This window comes from Notolepis coatsorum, assembly GCF_963971535.1.
Source record: "Notolepis coatsorum genome assembly, chromosome: 8".
NCBI classification, from domain to species: Eukaryota; Metazoa; Chordata; class Actinopteri; order Aulopiformes; family Paralepididae; genus Notolepis; species Notolepis coatsorum.
The window spans coordinates 28386918-28407762 of NC_140172.1; the positions used below are offsets into that span (position 1 = coordinate 28386918).

The window sequence follows — 20845 nt, forward strand, 5'->3', positions numbered from 1 at the left end:
GTATCGGCCAATACATTTAACGTCATTTGCATTCCTCATTCTGTGTTGTTGATAACGTGAATTCATCATTTCACCCTGATCAGTAGAGTTAAATTAGTTTAGGGTGCGTTGAATGTGACTGGGGGAAGAATGGGTGCTGTGTGAAGCAGGATGGTTTAGGTTACTAGTGGCTGCAACTCCCTAAAGAAATGTTAAATCTAAAGTGGGGGAGAGGGTGGGTGATCACTCTGATTCCTAGGACTGGAGAGGCCAGATGTCTCTGTGAGGAACTCTCCATAGAAACTTTATTTAATTTTTTTATTATAATTTACATTTTCCAATAAAGTATATTTGTTGCGAGCTTGCATTTAACCCATTTAATCCGGGAAACACATTTGTGTGTATATGCAGGCTATATATTGCATTATTAGCAGGCGTTTCAGGTCTTAATTAATGGGTTAAGAAGGTCCAGCTGAGCTGAATGTAACATTAGAGAATACACATCCTACATTTGCATAATTTTGTGATTTTGTGCTGCCCTCTAGTGGTATGCTGATTGAATTACAGTAGTTAGTAGTGTATCTCACATGATGTAGTCAGTGTGCATCAGAAAACAATGCAATGTCATACAGCATCAAACATATTGCTATGTTTATTGATTGTATCATTTTCACAGGATTTCAAGGACTTGAAATACCAACGTACCAATAATAAAAGATAATGCTACAATAATTGCTCAAGGAGATCTGAATAAATATCAGATCAGTGATTAATTTCAACAGGGAATTATGTCAGAGACATGATAAGATTAGAAAATACTGAGTTCAACATGTCATACACCATCATACATTAAAACTAGCTGACATAATATCAAAATTACAACAAGTATATCATTAGCACCTCTCACTATATCCATACAGAATATATTTAGACAGACATGTTCAAAATCAAATCAGAAATGTTCACAGAAATAGAACATATATAGTTTATTTCATATTAAAATAGCCTCTATTTATCACATATATTTTACAATTTCCTTAAAAAAAATGTCATGCAATTATCACTGAGATCGCTATTAAGGCAAAAAATAGGACAGCATCAAAAATACAACCACCGAGGTTATAGGAAGGTAGCATCAAGAAATCCTGCTATTGCAGTCAAAGGCCACTAACACTGGTTTTTAGAACAACAGGATGATGCATACGGGCCAAGAGGTCTAGGTTATCACAAATGGCCTTCCTGAGGATTTATAGAATAATACAGTATTAGTAGTGTACTTAAAATGGTGTCTGGCTCAAGAAAGTGTTGCAATAATTCATATAAAACAATAATTCATCCCATAATCAATTCTAATTTCCTCTCATGAAAACTTAGTTGGTTTAATACAAACACATGTGCAAATAAGTAATAATAGAATAAATACTTGTCACAACAATACGGTCTTTCAGATCAAAAACTTCACAGTATTACTTAGCAGTACCTACCTGCACAGTGTTCTTTGCATAGTTAGTTGATTTTCCATTACTGATACATAAAAAAAATAAGAAATGTCATCAGTATATCAAAGATATTGTTCTCTAATCATCACAAAAGAAACAATAATATTTTTTTATTAAAAACAAATCCAGTGAGATTTGAGATTGAAGTTATTTACATGTAAATGTAAATGCTGTTACTAACATCCGCATGTAACTATTCCCTATGCTTTCCTTATGGCACTGACCGCTACGGTTTCCCGTCTCGTAGCTACAAACGCCTGCTGCTTCTCATAATACGCAGCCTCGTTAATGAACGTGGGGTAGACCGGGCCGGTACCTTCGTAGGGGAGAGTCTTCCCGTCAAACGTCTGGAACATGGGGTCACCGTGGTTCAGGGGCTCCCAGTCACAGTCCTGGAACAACAACAACAACAACAAGGAATAGGCTGAAGGGGGGGGGTGGTAACAACACTAACTCCTCATAGTCTTAAAGGAACACGCCAACTTCTTGGGAAATTAGCTTATTTGCCATCTACCCTGGAGTTAGACAAGCAGATACATACCTTTTTCTTCTCTGTGCATGCATTAGGCTTAGGGAACAGCCGCACCGTTAGCCTAGCTTAGCGTCATTCACTGGAAGTAGGTGTGCCAGTGTAGGCTAGTTCCCAACAGTCATGAAATGCACTCCAAATACAACTCCAAAACTTTCCTGTAAACATGTTGTGACAGGTTCCTGTAAACAGGTTCCAGTGTGTTTCAGGGGTTGGGAGTGAAGGTTCCAGACCAGTCTGTTTCAGGAGTTGGGAGTAAAGGTTCCAGTCTGTTTCAGGGGTTGGGAGTAAAGGTTCCAGTCTGTTTCAGGGGTTGGGAGCAGTGGTGCAGTGGTGATTTCATAAGGGGGTGCACTTTGTTTTAATGACGTCATGTGCATTTGCTATACAGGCACGCGTGCACGTGCTCCCGCGCATACACATAAATGGTCCCTCGCGAATAAAGACTATGCCTAATTGCCTCTAGGAATGGAATGCAACACATTTCATTCACAGGATTTGTGTGAATGGTCCAACTGTAGTATTTGAACACACCTGACGACCTGAGCTATTGTTATGCAAAGTAGCCGTGTGTATGCTTTTACCAACACGTTTGTGTTTCCGGGTTCCCGTTTTGCGCTCTGATTGGCCGCTGACCTACACTAGCTCGCCCCCCTCGCTACGCCCCGCAGCAGCGGATGCTAAATCGAACAGCTGTTTCCACGCGTACGCCCCCCTCGCTATGAGTGACGCACGAACAGCTGTTTCCGCGTGCTACACGCGTACAGTACAGTACGCGTACAGTACAGCTCAATACATACAATTGTTAAGGGGATGCAGACCAGAGAAAGACTTTCGTCTTGTTTACATCAGGGTCCCCCATTTTCAATTCATCATAATAAGCGTGACTCGCTATGAGTGACGCATGAACAGCTGTTTCCGCGTGCTACACGCGTACAGTACAGTACGTGTACAGTACAGCTCAATACATACAATTGTTAAGGGGATGTAGACCAGAGAAAGACTTTCATCTTGTTTACATCAGGGTCCCCCATTTTCAATTCATCATAATAAGCGTGACTCGCTATGAGTGACGCACGAACAGCTGTTTCCGCGTGCTACACGCGTACAGTACAGTTTAAAGTGCTTAGAAATGCCGGTAAATGCCCGGTAAATGCCGGTTCATTCATGCTTTGAGGCACGCTTCCTGACAGGATTTTATAATATTGTATTTTATAATATTGTAGCTTGACAACGCTCTCAGCTGAGTCAAGAAACGACGCTCTCAGCAGTCGCCTTATGCAGCATCACTTTTCACATCAAAACTAAAAAAAGTAGAACTGTAATGTGGAGTGGACTTAAACATATTTACAATTAGCATTTTATAAAGTAGAACTGTAATGTTTACTTTCTCAGTCAGTGCTAAGTGCAGCATCCCTTTTCACATCAAAACAAAAGTAGAACTGGAATGTGGACTTTCTCATATTATGTCACAGTGTGTGTAAATGTGCCCTGTGGATTATACGCCCCATGTAATGTAGCGCGCGGAAACAGCTGTTCGTGCGTCACTCATATATTCTTGCTACTTCACCTTATGTGGAAATTCCACCAATGCGCCATGCAAACGTGCAGTCATGCAAACGTGCAGTCATGCCCCGAAGAAGGTCTGATTAACCGAAACGCTGGTTTAATTTCTAGAGTAGCAAGAATACCAGTGCAGCTCGAGTGATTTTCTTTTCATGTTCAAGATATAATGATCTGCTCTGAGAGTACATGAAGGTGTGCAAACTTTGGGAAGAAGAAATTAGGCTATTTACCTGCAGATTGGGGTGCACCATGGCAATGATGTTTCCATTGGTGTCTCTGGGGTAGTCCACTCTCTCCGATACTCGGAACACATCCACGGTACAGGGAGGGAACTCCATGCCTACAGATCACACAGAGGATGAGACTCTGTGACTGTGGTCCTGTATTGTACAGTGGATGGAGCAGGGCCACTACCACTGCCATCATCACTGGGGCCACTCAGTGTTACAGTAAAGGTGGGAAAAAACTGTGATATACAGTAATGTACATTGAACATATTCACACAATGGCTATTTTGCTCTTGTGTCATGCTCAGGTTGGGATTCCTTTCCACCCTGGAGCATGACATAAGAGCAAAATGGCCGATGTGTGAATATGGTCAATTCCCCATCAGGTTGGTAAATGTGAGAGAAAAACAATGAGGACCAGCCACACAAAGATCTTGTTAACTACCCTCCGTACGTTCAACCAGGGCATGGTGAGTACATTCATTTTCTGATGAATCATTTAAACAGATTAGGAAATCAGCCCATCATGATGGTGGCTCATCAAAACCACAAATGAAGAGCTGTGGAGGATAACAAACCAGGACAGCATAGCTACCACCATCAAAAGGAGAAAGTGGAACTGGATAGGGCATACCCTTAGGAAGGACTCAAACAACATCACTAGACAGGCCTTGGACTACAACGCGCAGGGGAAGAGGAAAGCCGGTAGGCCGAGAAACACCTGGAGACGTTCCACACTTCAAGACCTAAAGAACATCGGAGTGAGCTGGCAAGAAGCAAAGGCCCTGGCCCAGAAGAGAGTGAGATGGAGAGCTCTGGTGGACACCCTATGCCCCCCAACGGGGTAAAGAGGATTAAGTCAAGTAAGTCAGGAAATCAGCCACCAAATGTTCACTGTACATCTCTATTTTAGGTTAGGTGTGATGGCTCCAGTGGGTTAAGGTAAGGTCGGATTAGAACAAACATACGTACAATTATGTGGGAAATCTAATCTGATTAGGATATAAATCAAGCCTTTTTAAGAGATTACTGACCTAAGAATATCTCATATTTGGTTCCCTAGGCAAGCTTCACCCCTGGCTATGAACATTCATGACCCAGAGATTCATAGCCTGAGTTTGTTGAAACAAAGTGGGGAGATTGTCAGGTAGTGATTATTTATTTACTAACATTTTTTTTTTGATCCACTTTTTCTCCCATTTTTCTATATTTTTCTCCCATCCCAATTTCGTATCATCCAATTCAACCCTCCCCTGTCACGAACGCTGTTTCTTGCCTCCCACAAGCCGGCTGCAATGTGGACTAAGTCATACATAGCACAAGTCCCCTCCGGTACTTGAGGTAACAGCAGTCGCATCTTTTCACCTGCGCAGCTCGACCTCTCAGTGGCGAGGAGTAACGCGTGGGAGGCTCACGCTGCCCCCGACACTTCCTGATTCTACTGCGCAGGCGCACCAACCGACTTGTAGGAGTCGCTTGTTCACAACGTTCGATCCCCACCCTTCAGTTTTCCCTCCCCGTAATACGGCCAATGTGTATTACTGCGGACGACCAGCCAAACTGAAAAACAATGTGGAGAGCTGGATTCGAACACGCGAATCCTAGCGTCTCCACACTGGTGGCGAGTGCCTTAGACCACTACACCACCTAGCCGCCTTTATTTACTAACATTTTAAAACCTGTTTAATGAATGGCAGGTTTGTATTTTGAGTAAGTATAATGGTTTGAAGGAGCCATGCTTCCAAAAATGCTCTCTGTTTAACTTTAACCTGAAGAATGTTTGTGGGAGGGTAAAGTCTTTTTTATTCTTTTTCTTTAGCTCATTCACTTACTCTGGGCCTGGACATTGAGTTGGGTGTAGAGTCATCCAAGTATTCCACACTAAAATAAATTCCATTTTACAACTGAACTTTCATTGAGATGTATTGATGTGCAAGGAACTGTATTTAATTGCCTATACAGAAAAAGGGACCAATTTCATTGAGTTGTTTCTTAACACATTGAGTGCCACGGACGCGTTTTGTCATTAGTTCATGCCGACCTTTGAGTGCCCCCGACGCTATATAGCGTTTGTTTGTCGTTTTTTTTTAATTTATTGGCGATTTGAATTCATATTTCATCAATCGAGCCTCGGGTTAGTGCTGCAGAGTCTCTCTGAGCTCAATTGGGAAGATACCGCCCCCTATCGTCTCTCCCTGTGTAACTGCACCCCATTACTTTACACTGATGCAGGGGGGGTGGCCAGTTTCCTCATTTTACTTTTCCGTCAAGGCCACCTGAAGGATCGATTGTGCTCGCCGGCCCGGAAAATGCGTGGATTATGTATTTACAGGACCCAACACTGTAATCAATAAGCGTGATCGATATTTGGAATGGCGATCAGGAATTGGAATAATCTTTTTGGATAACATCTCAGGTAAGGAATTTATTTGACCAGTTTTAGGATAATCAGAGCTGTTTTCACCTATATCTCAGCGTTTGCCCTATGCGTGTGTGTGTGTGTGTGGCTGTGATCGCTGATGAGGAAATGAGAGAATCGATTTTTCAGCCCGCCTCTATAGCGTGCATAAGTACACATACTATCGATAATCTAGCGTTTATTTGAAAACGATTCATAAATAGGCCGAAAAATGACAAAGTTTTTGTGTATGCTAGAATATTCCAGTAAATGCCTTTTATCACGGAATCTATATATTTTCCTGAAAAACGAGGGCTTTTCAAAATGCTATAAAACGAAAATTAACCGATTAAAAAACAATCCGTTTCGACAATGTTGACTGCAAACAAGTCATTGATAAGCGACAGGCAGATTAGACACAGCCATAATTTAAGACAGAGATTACGCGTTCACAACGCTATCATTGAAGTGGGTCCTGGCATTTAACCATGTTTCCCATGTTAATGGCTGGCACTCAAACTGTTAATAATCAAAACATCTAAACAAGATGTAACAATGTGTGACAAATAATGATCTCATACCACTAAACTAGATGTTGCTGAATAATGACATCTCAGATCAACTCTCTCTCTCTCTCTCTCTCTCTCTCTCTCTCTCTCTCTCTCTCTCTCTCTCTCTCTCTCTCTCTCTCTCTCTCTCTCTCTCTCTCTCTCTCTCTCTCTCTCTCTCTCTCTCTCTCTCTCTCTCTCTCTCTCTCTCTCTCTCTCTCTCTCTGATTACAGGCGTGGAGTCAGGTGTGCGAGAGCCCATGGAGCAGCCAATTGACATCTGTGTGCTGATTGCTTCACCTACATGGCTCATAACTACCTGGCTCAGATGTCATCATGCTGCCAGATCATAGTTTAGTAATCTCCAGTCAGGTGTAGTCTTTAGCACTTTACAGTTATTTAGTATTCCGTACCCGTGTCTCGTGTCTAACCCTGTCTGTCTTTCTTTCCCTCAGTCCTCCACATCTTGTTCTCTACTCCTGTATGACCTCCGCCTGCCTGACCATTCTCCTTGCCCACTTCCCGGACCATCTGAGTATCTGATTTTGTGTATGACCCCTCGCCTGTGTGACTAGCCCGCTCCTTGCTTACTCTTCGGACTGTCTGAGTATCTGATCCCGTGTTTATGACCCCACGCCTGTCTTACTACCCTGCTCCACATATGCCCCCTGGACTGTACGAATACCTCCTCTGTTTATGACCTGCCACTGCCTGGACTGCTCCACCTTTGCTATAATAAAATAACCGTCTTTTGGGTTATACCAAAACCTGTCTGCATTGTCTCTGTCTGCATATTGGGTTCAATACGCTCAGCCTTGACAAAACTAGATGTTGCTGAATAATGACATTTCATATCACTGATTTATTATTTGTGACATCTCATACCACTAAACAAGATGTTGCGTTATTATGTGTGACACCTGATACCACTAAACAAGATGTTGCGTTATTATTTGTGACATCTCATACCACTAAACAAGATGTTGCTTTATTATTTGTGACATCTCATACCACTAAACAAGATGTTGCGTTATTATTTGTGACATCTCATACCACTAAACAAGATGTTGCTTTCAATTTCTGGGATGGCCGGGAGGATGCGATCCTCTACACTGCCCTCATACCTCAAGTAGATCCGTGTATAGACTCTTTTTGTATCACAAACTGTACTGTATTTGTAAATCTGGTATGTCATAAATGTATAGATGTAGCAGTACTGTCGATCTGTATGTCATATGTTATGATGAATTGAAAATGGGGGACCCTGATGTAAACAAGACGAAAGTCTTTCTCTGGTCTGCATCCCCTTAACACTTTGAGTGCCACGCCGGGTTTTCCTTTTTACCCCCTTGATGCCACGGTCCACTTCAATGTTAACGTTAATATCGCCTAATCTATGTTTTAAATTATGGCTGTGTCTAAGCTGCCCGTCGCTTATCAAAGATTACTTTTCCAGTCAGTGCTGTCAAGGCAGATTGTTTTTTTATCGCTTCATTTCCGTTTCAGAGCATTCTGAAAAGCACCCGTTTTGAGGTAAAAAACCTTCCATTCTGGGGCATTCTATGATAATCGTCTTTTACTGGAATATTCCAGAACGTTGATATTTGTCAACCTATTTATGAATCGTTTTCAAATAAACGCTAGATGATCAATATTATACATACACGCACGCCCATTCGAGGCGTGCACGGATAATCGGCGTGTTCATTTCCTCATGGATTTTTTCAGTAAAACCGAAAGAGCCCATTTCACAAAACAGCCTATATCTTCATCAAAATTAGTCTGATTATCCTAACACTGATAACATAGATTCCTTACCTGACATCAGATGGTATCCAACTGGTATATTCCAATTCCTGATCACCATTCGAAAAAATCGATAAGTGTATGGATCCAACGTGATACAGTAGTACACATGATTCCGCGGGGCTGAGAGGCTCCAGAATGAACTGTGGTAACCCCGGCTGGATCAGTGGACTGGAAAATGTGGAGTACCGGATTATTTCCCCATCCATTTTCACTGAGTCCATTCCAAAATCCCTTATGTCATCTGGGAGACGATAGGGGGCGCTTTTTTCCACATATGATCGCCGGCGGCGCTCGGGTATACTCGGGTAGGCTCGCGTGATGCAATATGATTTCAGATCTCTTAAAAAAATTAATAAAATAAAATCCGAGAAATCTCGTGAGTGGCTTTCAACATAACTATCGGAAACCCGAGATATCTCGTGTGTGGCAGTGAAAGTGTTAACAATTGTGTGTATTGAGCTGTACTGTATTGTACCCATTCTGTTAATCTGTTAATCTTTCAAGTTCTTATGTACCCCAGTTGCTATTGCATGCACTTATTTGTGTTTCATTACACGTATATGTGTGCATGCTTACTGTTTCGTCTGTTTTACTGCAACACTACTATTACCGACATCTAAGAAGGGAGATCCCCCCTTGAACGGCCCTTCTATGGTATCTCCCCTCCACATTGCCTAGTGTGGTGCTTTTTTCCCTATTGCTACTGTAGGTTTTTAGTGAGTTTTTCCTTACCTTCGTGTGGGGTAGGTCTGGGAGTGTTGCATTCATTTATTTTACATTTTTTGGACTTCATGGTGTTTTTGTTTTGTTCTTGATTTATTGTGATGTTTCTTCTTGACTTGAAGAAGACGTGTGCGGCCCATGGGAACATTAACGTGTGTTGTCGGGCCTTACACATACATTTGATTTGATTTTGATAATGCAGGACAGTTCATTCATCACCAGGCTACAGCATTCATCAGCACCAGTGTAGTGTGTTCTGCCCCGGGGACAGAAAATAACCAAATCACTGCAGACCGGGCAGCCAAGCCTGCATCTAATGACATGGAAACTAACCAACATCCAACAAGCATGCCATTCAGCAGCAGGAACGGACAGACTGCACCTCACACTTGGCACAGACTGCCTGTTTGGTGTAAAAGGAGGAAGGGAAAGCTGTATTATACCCCCCACTGTTAAAAACAGTAACCGGACGTGGGGGGGGGGGGGAGGGGGGGGGTAGAGTATATAGAAGCTGAAACGGTCGAAAAGTTTTTTCGGAAAATGTTGTAACTGGACATGCAGGGGTAGGCTGACAGACGGGCAGTGAGGCTAGCATGCAAAGGATGAAGAATGATTTAAAACAGAGGATTCAGAATAAAAAAAAACATAACTAATTGTGAGACCTATGAGTCATCTTGATTTTTTTTTTAAATAAATAAATAAATGTTTGTTGATTACATTTATTTTCTTGTTTTTGTAATCTTGGCACCATTGAGAACGAGGGTCTACCAGGGTTGGTGTTTTTCAACTTTCTACACACCATGAATATTATGAACTTGTATGGTATATAATCCTTTGGCTTTGTGATTATTATTATTACTAACACCTACACTGTTGAATAGCATGTTATGATCTCCTATCTCAAGCTGCTAGTGAGTGAGTTTAGTAGGAGAAAATACAATTTTAAACATCAGTTTGCACGTACCACACTTAAACAGATGTGTCCTTCAGTTATTGGTGTAAAGTTATGGAATTCTCTCCATAGCGAGCTTAAGGGATGTAACAGTGTTTATCAATTCAAAAAAATGTATAAAAAAAAAATATTTAGTCAGTATGAAAATCAAAATGTGATCTGAATAGTGAGATTTTTTTTTTTTTCTCTTCTCTTTCTTTTCTTTTTTATTCTTTATCATTATTATTATTATTATTATTATTATTATTATTTAAATTTTTCTTGTTTAACTGTGGATTGTGTTTCTTTTATAATGGTATAAATGATTATTTGTGTAAATAAGGTTATACGCCGACCATTAAGAAAATACATGTTAGTTTAGGAATAAGGGGCAGGTAATTATAAGATTTATTCTTCTTCCTGCTCCTTTTGTCCATGGAATGGCTATTTATGATTTTTTAATGAAGAAACTATGATTGTATTATTCCATGTGGCAAATAAAAACTCTGAACTGAACTGAACTGAACTGAAGCTATGGTATGTGAGCTCTACCAGCCTCCTGTGGCTTACCTTCATTAAACAGTTCAATGAAGTCCAGGGCGTGTTTCAGTATTACCCTCATGGCCTCAAAGATGTTGCTCCTTAAAACCCCTTGAGGCTGGGGGCCAACCTCCAGACCTGAAACACAACAGTCCAAACGGCTTTTAAAAGAAGTCACATACTGTACATGCAGCTTGCCAAAGGCTGCATGTGTAAACCTTCTCTATATTTCAATCTGATGTCTTGAGAAGGTGGGAACGTCTACAGTATTATATCAGCTAGAAGACTGGACTTCAGACTCACCCACCGGGTGCTTTGCCACGGACCGCGAAGTGGAATATTTCAGAAGAGGATGTTCGTTCAACAGAACGGGACAACTGGCTGGAGCGATGGCTTTCTGCAACACCAAACCAAGATCTTTGTTCAATAAAAACAAACACATAACCGATTTAACCCTTTCGGGTGAATTCTGAGAACTAAACATTCTAATGACATGTCACAAGGGCTACTGGAAATTGAAAGCTATAAAGACGGTTTCAAAGTGTTCTAAAACATTCTAAAAGGACTCAAGTATATTTGCAAGAGTTGACAGGAAATATATTTGGGTCTAAACCAGGGGTTCTCAAACTTTGTTATACCACAACCCCATTTTATTTAGGAATTTTTTTGGCAACCCCACACTTAATGTATCGCGTAATTTCAACGTGGAATTAAGGAATATCACAATAAAAGCACACGTTGTTGAACTTGATCATGCATATTTATTCGAAAATTGTATTACAGCCCTATGTTATCAATACACATTTATAAAACTAGGCATATTTAGCCAAAATATGTTGCCAGAACATTAAACGTCTTTTTTTTTTTGCCAATGCGCACTCCATTGTCACCTACCCACGACCCCACTTTGGGTCGCGACCCGTATTTCTTTTCTTTATTTCAGATCCCCATTAGTCACTGCCTCAGCAGCGACTATTCTTCCTGGGGTCTGGATCCAAACATATAAAATTAAACAAGAATAATCAATAAACAACATAAAAACAAAACAAATATCAATAAAACACCAATAAAAGAGAACCGCTGGTCTAAACTGTTCCCTAGCAACAGAATTCCAGTGAAAGAGTCTATACTAGACTGATTGGATACCAAGACAGAATTCTGAGAAAAGAATGAACACCTGGAGAAAAAAAAGGTATTCCAACAGTGATAAGGATGTTAATGTTTATTGAGGAAATGCACTAGAGTTACCTATAGGTTTAAATATAGCATATTGGATTACATGCCATTAAGACATGTACTACACGTTTGCTAAATCTCTTAAACCTCGTCTTCCAGTGTTTAGGGTACATTTAAAGGGATACTGGTTAGGGTACATTTTAAGGAGATACTGGTTATGGTACATTTAACACATTGGACGCCAAAAATGAGTATACTCGTTATTGCCCGCCATGCGTTGTGCGCCAGAAACGAGTTAACTCGTTTTTGGGATCAATATTTAATTTTTTCACCATGGCATTGATAATTCATCCAGCCTCCCTCCGGGACTGCAGCTGGACCCTGTCTGATATTGCAACGCCTCAATACCACCGCCTGGTGTATGTCGGGCGAGTTACACTCCAAGTCAAACCGGAAGTGGCGCTCGGTGCATCGAGGAAATTCCTCCAGCAGTAATATCTTGTAGCGTGGATCTAGATACACACTCGAGTGCATTGGGATCGCTTTCGAAACGCAATAATCAATATGATTTCGGTGTTTATTGCGTCATACAAACGGGAAATGGATCTAGCAGATCGACGTCAAATAATTGGAATATTTTTGCATGGCGGACAATGTGTTAAAGGGATACTGATTAGGGTACATTTAAAGGGACGCTGGTTAGGGTACATTTAAAGGGATACTGGTTAGGGTACATTTAAAGGGATACTGGTTAGGGTACATTTAAAGGGATACTGATTAGGGTACATTTAAAGGGATGCTGGTTAGGGTACATTTAAAGGGATACTGGTTAGGGTACATTTAAAGGGATACTGATTAGGGTACATTTAAAGGGATACTGGTTAGGGTACATTTAAAGGGATACTGGTTAGGGTACATTTAAAGGGATACTGGTTAGGGTACATTTAAAGGGATAACTTAATGTTTTAAATTTCAGTTGGTTGTTTCCTTTACCAGATACTTTGTGGAGAAAAAAAATGCTTCTACCTTTGTTTTTCAGTTTCCATAGAATAGCATTATTAATATGCCAGATTGATGGAGCATTGCTAGCCGCAAGCTAACTGGCTTATACACCTGGGCCATTAATGTGTTTGTTAACTAGGAGGTGGGGTCATGTTCATTTAAATGCTGATGAGAGATCAACAAATAACTTTCACTTCCTTTTAAGTGTTTATTTTTAAAGTCAAGTAGGGTGGCAGTAGCCCTGGATACCTCACAACATTATCCTGTATACAAATGGAGTCAAATCGTCAAAGATCAAATCGTTTCACAAAGAACTTCATGATCAGAGAAGTCAGAGTGACAAGTCTGTCATTAACCATTGTAGGGTTGAATCTAGCATGTATACATTGCTCGTTTCAATATGTTATTTTTGCACATAGATCATGGTTTCTTTTCAATTCAGGAACTCAATTTGGATTTTCCCCTCCTTGTCGTGGAACCCAGACTCATTAAACCTTTCACTACCACACTACAGAAGGTTAACCTTTCACTACCACACTACAGAAGGTTAACCTTTCACTACCACACTACAGAAGGTTAACCCTTTCACTACAACCGTCTGTAGTGTGGTAGTGAAAGGGTTAACCCTTTGGTAGTGTGGTAATGAAAGGGTTAAAACACATCACAAACATATTATCACTGTCATTAGGTGGCAGTGACCCAGCAGAAGAAGGCCCACGACCCCATCTTTCCAGTCCCGAGAAACCAGGACATAGATGATCGAGCTTCTCCAGAGAGAGGCCCAATGGAATGGGAACAAACAGACTTCGAGTCACCTTGATGTAGCTCATCATCTGGAGGTTGAAGTGGTCTTTGGAGCTCTCCAGGATCAGAGTGCAGCCCATGTTGGAAGTCGTGTTGTGGAGATCAAAGATGACATCGTAGGCATCGGGGCTTCCTTTAGGCCCGAACACCCTGTTGATCTCCTGGGCCCTGTGCACCTCGTATGGCAGCTCCTCTCCAGCGGGGGCACTGTGGAGGCCAGAGGCAGGATGAGGTCAGGCACATTTCCATTAAGTGAAGGAACATTTCCTTTATTAGATATGATTTAGTACAGAATTTTTACAACTACTGTCCAATGTCCACACTGTTAAGAGCTACAAGAGTGGAGAGGTTCCAACGTACGGTACAATCAGAATAGCACTGTCGGTAGTGTCATTGTGCTAACTTGTAGTACTGTAGTGTCATGAAATCACTGCGCCCAGGCAGCAGTGGTTCAGCAAAAAAAAAATCTGAGTATATAGTATCTGCTTAGAAAACGTAAATGTTGAATTCTTTTTTTAATTTCTCCACATGGTAAATACACAGGTCACAACATGTTTACAGGAACGTTTTGGAGTTGTATTTGGAGTGTATTTCGTGATTGTTGGGAATTAGGCTACACTGGCACACCTACTTCCAGTGAATGATGCTAAGCTAGGCTAACGGCGTGGCTGTTCCCTAAGCCTAATGCATGCACAGAGAAGAAATCTGCTTGTCCAACTCCAGGGTAGATGGCAAATAAGCTAATTTCCCAAAAAGTTGGCATGTTCCTTTAACTCATTCAACGCCATAGCCACGCCCCATCTCTGCTCTCTAGCGCCAGCTTTCCATTTCCTATTTTCACGACATTTCACAATCTTTGCGGATCTATTGTATATTATATATTATAGCTATGGAGAAAATAGTCCGGCTCATTTGACAGACACTATTTGTAGTCCAATATGTAAAAAAGAGTTAAAGGTCCTGTGTCTTATAAATGGCCTTTTCCAGTCTTTAGCATTGTTTTCTAGCAATGGGGGTTTGTATCAATGGGGTCTGTGTCTCTAATTCTCATTTTGGCGGATTGCTGCAATTCAGTTGAGACAATATCCTCCCCCAGTGAACTAAGCCATTCTGATTTGACTCGCTATCCTACGTAGCAAGGAGCTGATCTGCATAACAAAGCGAGTGGAAATACTGACACTTCTTCAAACGGGGTGCGCGGGTGCCGACAGAGACAGCAGAGAACGAGCAAGTGAGCGAGAGAGAGGGAGAGAGAGAGAAAGATAGAGAGGGAGAGAGAGAGATAGAGAGAGAGAGAGAGAGAGAGAGAGAGAGAGAGAGAGAGAGAGAGAGAGAGAGAGAGAGAGAGGGGGACACGGAGCATTTACACACAACCTCCAGCCCGCAGTGTGTTTCCCCGAGAGAAGCTCCTGCCCCGCGCGTGGTCGAGAGATTGTGTAAATGCTCCGTGTCCCTCTCGCTCTCCCTTGCAGTCGGGAGCACTCACATATCACTGTCAAAATATCATTACGCGCGCGCCCGTATTCCGATCCGTGCAATAATATTCACAGGGGTATATATTGTCATTTGAAACAAATTACCAATGCATTGTCCCGTGGGATTATGCCCCTGTGGCGAAATTAATTAGTATCCCCCTCAATCTCTCTATATCTCTCTCTGTCTGCCAGTGCAGACTGTGGGTGACTGTCACTCAAAGCGCTTATGGGCGGAGCCCAGCCCAAAACAGCTTGAAATCTTGAAGTGGAAAAATGCTGCTTTAGAGTACTTGATTAGAAATACAAAACAATGAATTTTTGGAAAAAAAAAATTTACAGATGTGTTCCATAGACTCACAGGAATTGTGTAAAGTTGCCCAAATAGTGAAAGGAATAGCAAGACATGTCCCCTTAAATTTTTTCATGTATACGTTCACGTGTTATCCCGTGGTGAATATTGTATAGTTTCAGAGTGATCCGGGCTAATTCCTGGAAGCTGAGTTATGGAGCGCTGTGTGCATTTTGCAAAAGTCGTTCACGTTGCTCGATATTATTTCCAAATCAAAAGGTATATAATAGGTATTATGTTTCATCGTGAAGGCATCAAAGGGGGGGGGGGGTTGTTTTGTGATGCTCTGATCGTCAGCAACGGCATATGTTTTGAATACTACATACGTTGATCGTTGCGATCGATGTGAAATCATTGTAGGATCAAAGTAGGATTTATGCCATATAGGAGTTATTCCAAAATTAATATTCCAATTGTCTGATCGCGATTTCCAGTATTGATGTCCATCGGGTCCCTGACACAAAATATGTGTGTGCTGGACGCGTTCCAAGGTGCTCGAATGAAGCGTTTCACTTGCCTGGGTCCAAATTCTCCGCCCGGACCATATAAAATGTAACACACAATAAGTTGAAATAAGGTTTCAAAGGGTAGGCGATACTGCCACCTAGCAGGATTCGGCCCAGCATTGCACTCTCGGGGTCTCAGAATGAGTTCCAATGATAACACAGAGGTCTGTGAGAGTGTATAGTATATTAAAATCTAAAAAAAAAAAAATCTAAAAGCGTAATATTACGTGGTTGGCGCAGAATGAGTTAAGGAAGGAAAAACAAGATTTCAAGTAGTTTAAACTCCCTCTAGTCTAGACTAGAGCCTCATGCAAGTCCTGACTATTACTCTGAGACACGTTCAGAATTCAATGATACTGGATACTCTCACTTTCACAGCTTAGTTAACCTTCAGGCAGTTTGGTTGAAAGAACAAAGTGTTACTTTGCAATAGCTTACTGTGTTAGTTATAGATTTTCACCAGAATGTCATCTACTCTTCATGGATGGGAAGAATCATCACCCCCCCCCCCCCCCCCTCCTTTTTTTTTTTTTTTTTTAAACTTAAACACTAATGCTTTCACCTTGGTTAACCTTCTGTAGTGTGGTAGTGAAAAGGTTAATGTTTGTTTGGTTGACAGTGCCTAAAAATATTTTGTTTTAATTTATGATAATAAAATAGAATACGTCTAAGAATTTGAGTAAATGCCCTTTGCAGGCGTTGCAAACAAATTCCCCTCCTCTGAAACTGCATAGTGCACATTTGAAGTCACCCCTATTGATTGATTGATTGAAAAGTTTATTAACAGATTGCAGAATGGGTACAGTACAGTACAGCTCAATACATACAATTGTTAAGGGGATGCAGACCAGAGAAAGACTTTCGTCTTGTTTACATCAGGGTCCCCCATTTTCAATTCATCATAACATATATGACATACATGACATACAGATAGACAGTACTGCTACATCTATACATTTATGACATATCAGATTTGCAAATACAGTACTGTTTGTGATACAAAAGTGTCCAGAAAAGGAGTGTATATACATTTGGCGTAGAAACTGTACATTGGAGGAGGTTGGTTGGGTGGGGTGGGGTTGGGTGGGTTGGGTGAGGGCTGTACATTGGTGGTGGGGGGGGGGGGGTTGGGTAGGGGACACACACACATTTTACACTGTACATTGGAATATTGACAAAGCCTTACTTGGTCATTTACTGTACAACTAGGTTAGGACATTTGTAGGGGCCAGTTTCGAATTGCAGTCTCACGTAGGTGTTTTTTGAGAGTGTTTTTGAAAGTGGGTAGTGATTCACATTCCTTTACAGCTTTAGGTAGGGCGTTCCACATTGATGTGGCATAATTGCGAAACGTGTTTAGTCCCTTGTTTGAGCCGAATCTGGGTTTTACATGATTTGTGGAGCTCCCTCTGGTGTTGTGATCGTGGTATTCACTGACCTTTGGGAAGTATTTTGACATGTACATGGGTACCTTGGTCGCGTAGTGTATCTTGTAGACCAGGCCCATTGCAAGTTGCTGTACTCTGTCGTCTACTCTAAGCCATCCTAGGTTGTCAAAGTGGGCAGGGGTGAGGTGGGTTCTAGGAGTAAGGTCAAGTAGTAGTCTGACTAGCTTGTTTTGAGATGTTTGTAATTTGTTTTTTAGTGCCTTTGAGGTGCTTTGGTACCATGAGGTGCAAGCATAGTCGTAGTACCGTTGAATGAGTGCTCCTGCTAGAGTCTTCAGGGTATTCTTGTTTACCAGAGAGGAGATCCGGTACAAGAATCGCGTTCGTTGGTTGACTTTTTTTATTACATTGGATGCCATTTTGTCACAGGAAAGATTAGCCTCTAGGATGGAACCCAGGTAGGTAATTTCATCTTTCCTTGTGATAATATTGTCACCCACTGTAACCGAGAAGCCGTCGGTCTTGCTGAGTTTGTTATTTGAACCGAAGAGAATGGACTCTGTTTTGCCCATGTGTAATGATAGTTTGTTGACGGCGAGCCATATGCAGATTTTGCCTAGTTCCGAGCTGAGGGCTTTTTCAACCTGTAACTTGTTCTTGTCAGAGACCAGCAGGGCTGAGTCGTCCGCAAACAGGAACAAGTTGCAGTCACAAGCTGACGACATGTCATTTGCATAAATTAGGAATAGTAGCGGTCCTAGTATGCTTCAACCTAAGCCTTCAATGTTTTTGAACCCTTTCACTACCACACTACAGAAGTTTAACCCTTTCACTACCACACTAGACGGTTAACCGTCTGTAGTGTAGTAGTGAAAGGGTTAACCTTCTGTAGTGTGGTTGTGAAATGGTTAACCCTTTGGTAGTGTGGTAGTGAAAGGGTTAAAGCCACACCATCCCCTGGGGCTATAAAAAGAACATGCTAAACTGGATTGAAAAATAGGAATCTCCTGACCCCGTTGTAGACATGTGGGTAATGGTCATAGAACTATACGAAAGCCAAGGCAATACTTATATTTAACTATGTTGTCGAGGCTTCACAACAAGAGGACAAAATGCAAACGATGTCATTCTGAATCGAGGTTTTATTCCACCGTATTCAATCACGAAGAAGTTATAAAAATCATAATGCAAACCAAGCCAATACAAGGGTACAACGGCATACAGGGATAATGGCTAAAAATGGTCATTGTAGCATATTTTTCAACAACCAGACATATAAAGCAGGTCTATTTGAACCACTCTCAAAACCTCCAGTATCTGAACCAAAGCATTCTTTCAAAGCAGTAGAACAGATCTGAGTGTTGTGTCAACTTGGTTGTGGCCAGGCACGTTATACACCATTTCATATGAGGGAGGGGTGTCTGTTTTCCTCCTGGTTCTTTTTAAGCGTTTGAAAATAAGCACTATAAGCAGTCCAGGGCGTTCTCATCTCAGAGCAATAACACCTATATGAACCAGATGGTTCTGTCACACCTGCTGTTTAGAAACCTCTGTTCAGAGAACGTGCTATTGTCCAGGACGACAGACAATACAGAAAGACACTATAGGCTAGAGCTGTCAGAATACAAGCTAAACTATATGATAGATAGTGATCCCCCTACCAAATTATCTAAATTATTCACAATGGTCTGAATACCATTGAATCAAATCAATCATTATCATAATCATCATCGTCATTACACACATACACATTCCAAGGGGATGAATGGAGCAAACGTCAAAATCTATTTAAGTTGAGAGGGCCTCTGTGCTGTTTTTTTTAGAAAGTATCATCAAGCAGTTAATCTTATTATATGTTGATTACAGAAGTGTAAACAGTTGGTAGACCTAGATTTTTGGAAGAGAAGATATAGGCTACACAAAGACATTTGTGGCGGCAGTTATGCCTATTTCCTATACAGGAACTTAACTTCTAATATTCAAAGCATTCATCAACATGTCAATGTTGCTTCTTTCAACATTTATATATTTCAGATATATGCTATCGGCCACATGAATATAGACCAACGTGAAGCACTCCATTCAAAAAAATTATTATGAGCCATGGTTTGCGTAATAGGCTACTTAATTTTCCGCTGATGTGCACATGATGAAAGGGGGGGGGGGGTCGTTTGAACTCATTTGAAAACTCAAGTCACGTTTCGCTCACGTTTTTCGAGCTTGGCTGACAGTCAGCGTGCGTGCGTGTCTGTGAGTGGACAACGCACGCAGCCGAGCATGCATGGCTGGGTGGTTAGAACAAGAACCAATGCGAATAATTTGACTGTAATAATTGATTGATTGATTGAAAATGTTATTAACAGATTGCAGAATGGGTACAGTATACAGTACGGCTCAATACACACAATTGCATTTTAGGGGATGCAGACCAGAGAAAGACTTTCGTCTTGTTTACATCAGGGTCCCCCATTTTCAATTCATCATAACATATGACATACATGATGACATACAGATACAGTACTGCTACATACATTTATGACATATCAGATTTACAAATACAGTACTGTATCTGATACAAAGAGTCTAAAAAAGAGAGTATATACATTTGACGTAGAATTAAACGTGCATTAATCATATCTTTCTAGCTGAGCATGGGGGCCCCGGGCCTCTGTGGCCCCCCCAGTCACAATGTACAGTATGGCGGGTGAACGCTACAATGCGCGTCCCGTGACTGACAGGCGCGTCTTGGCTTTTGTGTTCCTCTGCCCCAGAGTTTTAGGTAGAGACTGAGGTAGAATGCAAAACGTATTAAGAGTGCGACTATGCTACGTGTTTGCCCCTATAACTAGATATAAGTTATTCAATATTTCCCGACGCACACTTTTTACTGTGTTGATTTGTAAATGGGGAGTTTGCTGTTCAAATACAAAAGAATATCCACTAGTCACTATACAAAAAGCAAAAACCTGAAGGTATATATGATCACCTGAGGTTCTCGGTGGTGAACGCTCTGTTCAGATCGGTGTCCACGTATCTGGTGCACGTCTCCACGGCCCTCGGGTTGGTCATGAAGGCTTTGGTCTCCACTCCCGTCCTCTGGATCTCCAGGCTGTTCTTCATCCACAGGTTCACCAGCGTCACGCCGGACATCTCGTTCCCGTGCGTGCCTCCGAATATAGCGACTCTTCTCGCCTCATTCAAACTGAGCGCATTCAGTGAAGAAGACATTCTTATTATTATAGTAACCGGTTGTTAGAATAAACTAACGGTACAGTCCGACGCGCTTCGGGGTCTCGGGAGACAAGCGGAGAAAAGTTTCCGCGGATTGAGCCACTAAAGCCACTGTGTTGTCGTTTCTTAAACGCTTTGCTGTGCGAGTACACTTACATAATGTCG

The 20845-nt window shown here is 41.5% G+C and overlaps 1 protein-coding gene across 3 annotated transcripts; it reads right to left on the minus strand.

The window, feature by feature from the left end:
- Positions 1-665: 665 nt before the first annotated feature.
- Positions 666-20803, minus strand: aspa (aspartoacylase). Of its 3 annotated transcripts, none has more exons than XR_014620041.1 (7): positions 20436-20803; positions 13743-13938; positions 11053-11146; positions 10780-10887; positions 3804-3913; positions 1464-1870; positions 666-1218 (listed from the first exon to the last, which is right to left on the minus strand). XR_014620041.1 is itself a non-coding variant. In XM_084320962.1 (7 exons), the coding sequence occupies exons 1-7, from the start codon at positions 20675-20677 to the stop codon at positions 1196-1198; spliced, it is 849 nt and encodes a 282-aa protein (XP_084177088.1). In that variant the 5' UTR covers positions 20678-20803; the 3' UTR covers positions 666-1195. The 3 variants fall into 3 exon arrangements, 2 of the variants coding, with proteins under 2 accessions (XP_084177088.1, XP_084177087.1); XM_084320962.1 differs by having other exon boundaries at positions 1795-1870; XM_084320961.1 differs by having other exon boundaries at positions 666-1870.
- Positions 20804-20845: the final 42 nt, after the last annotated feature.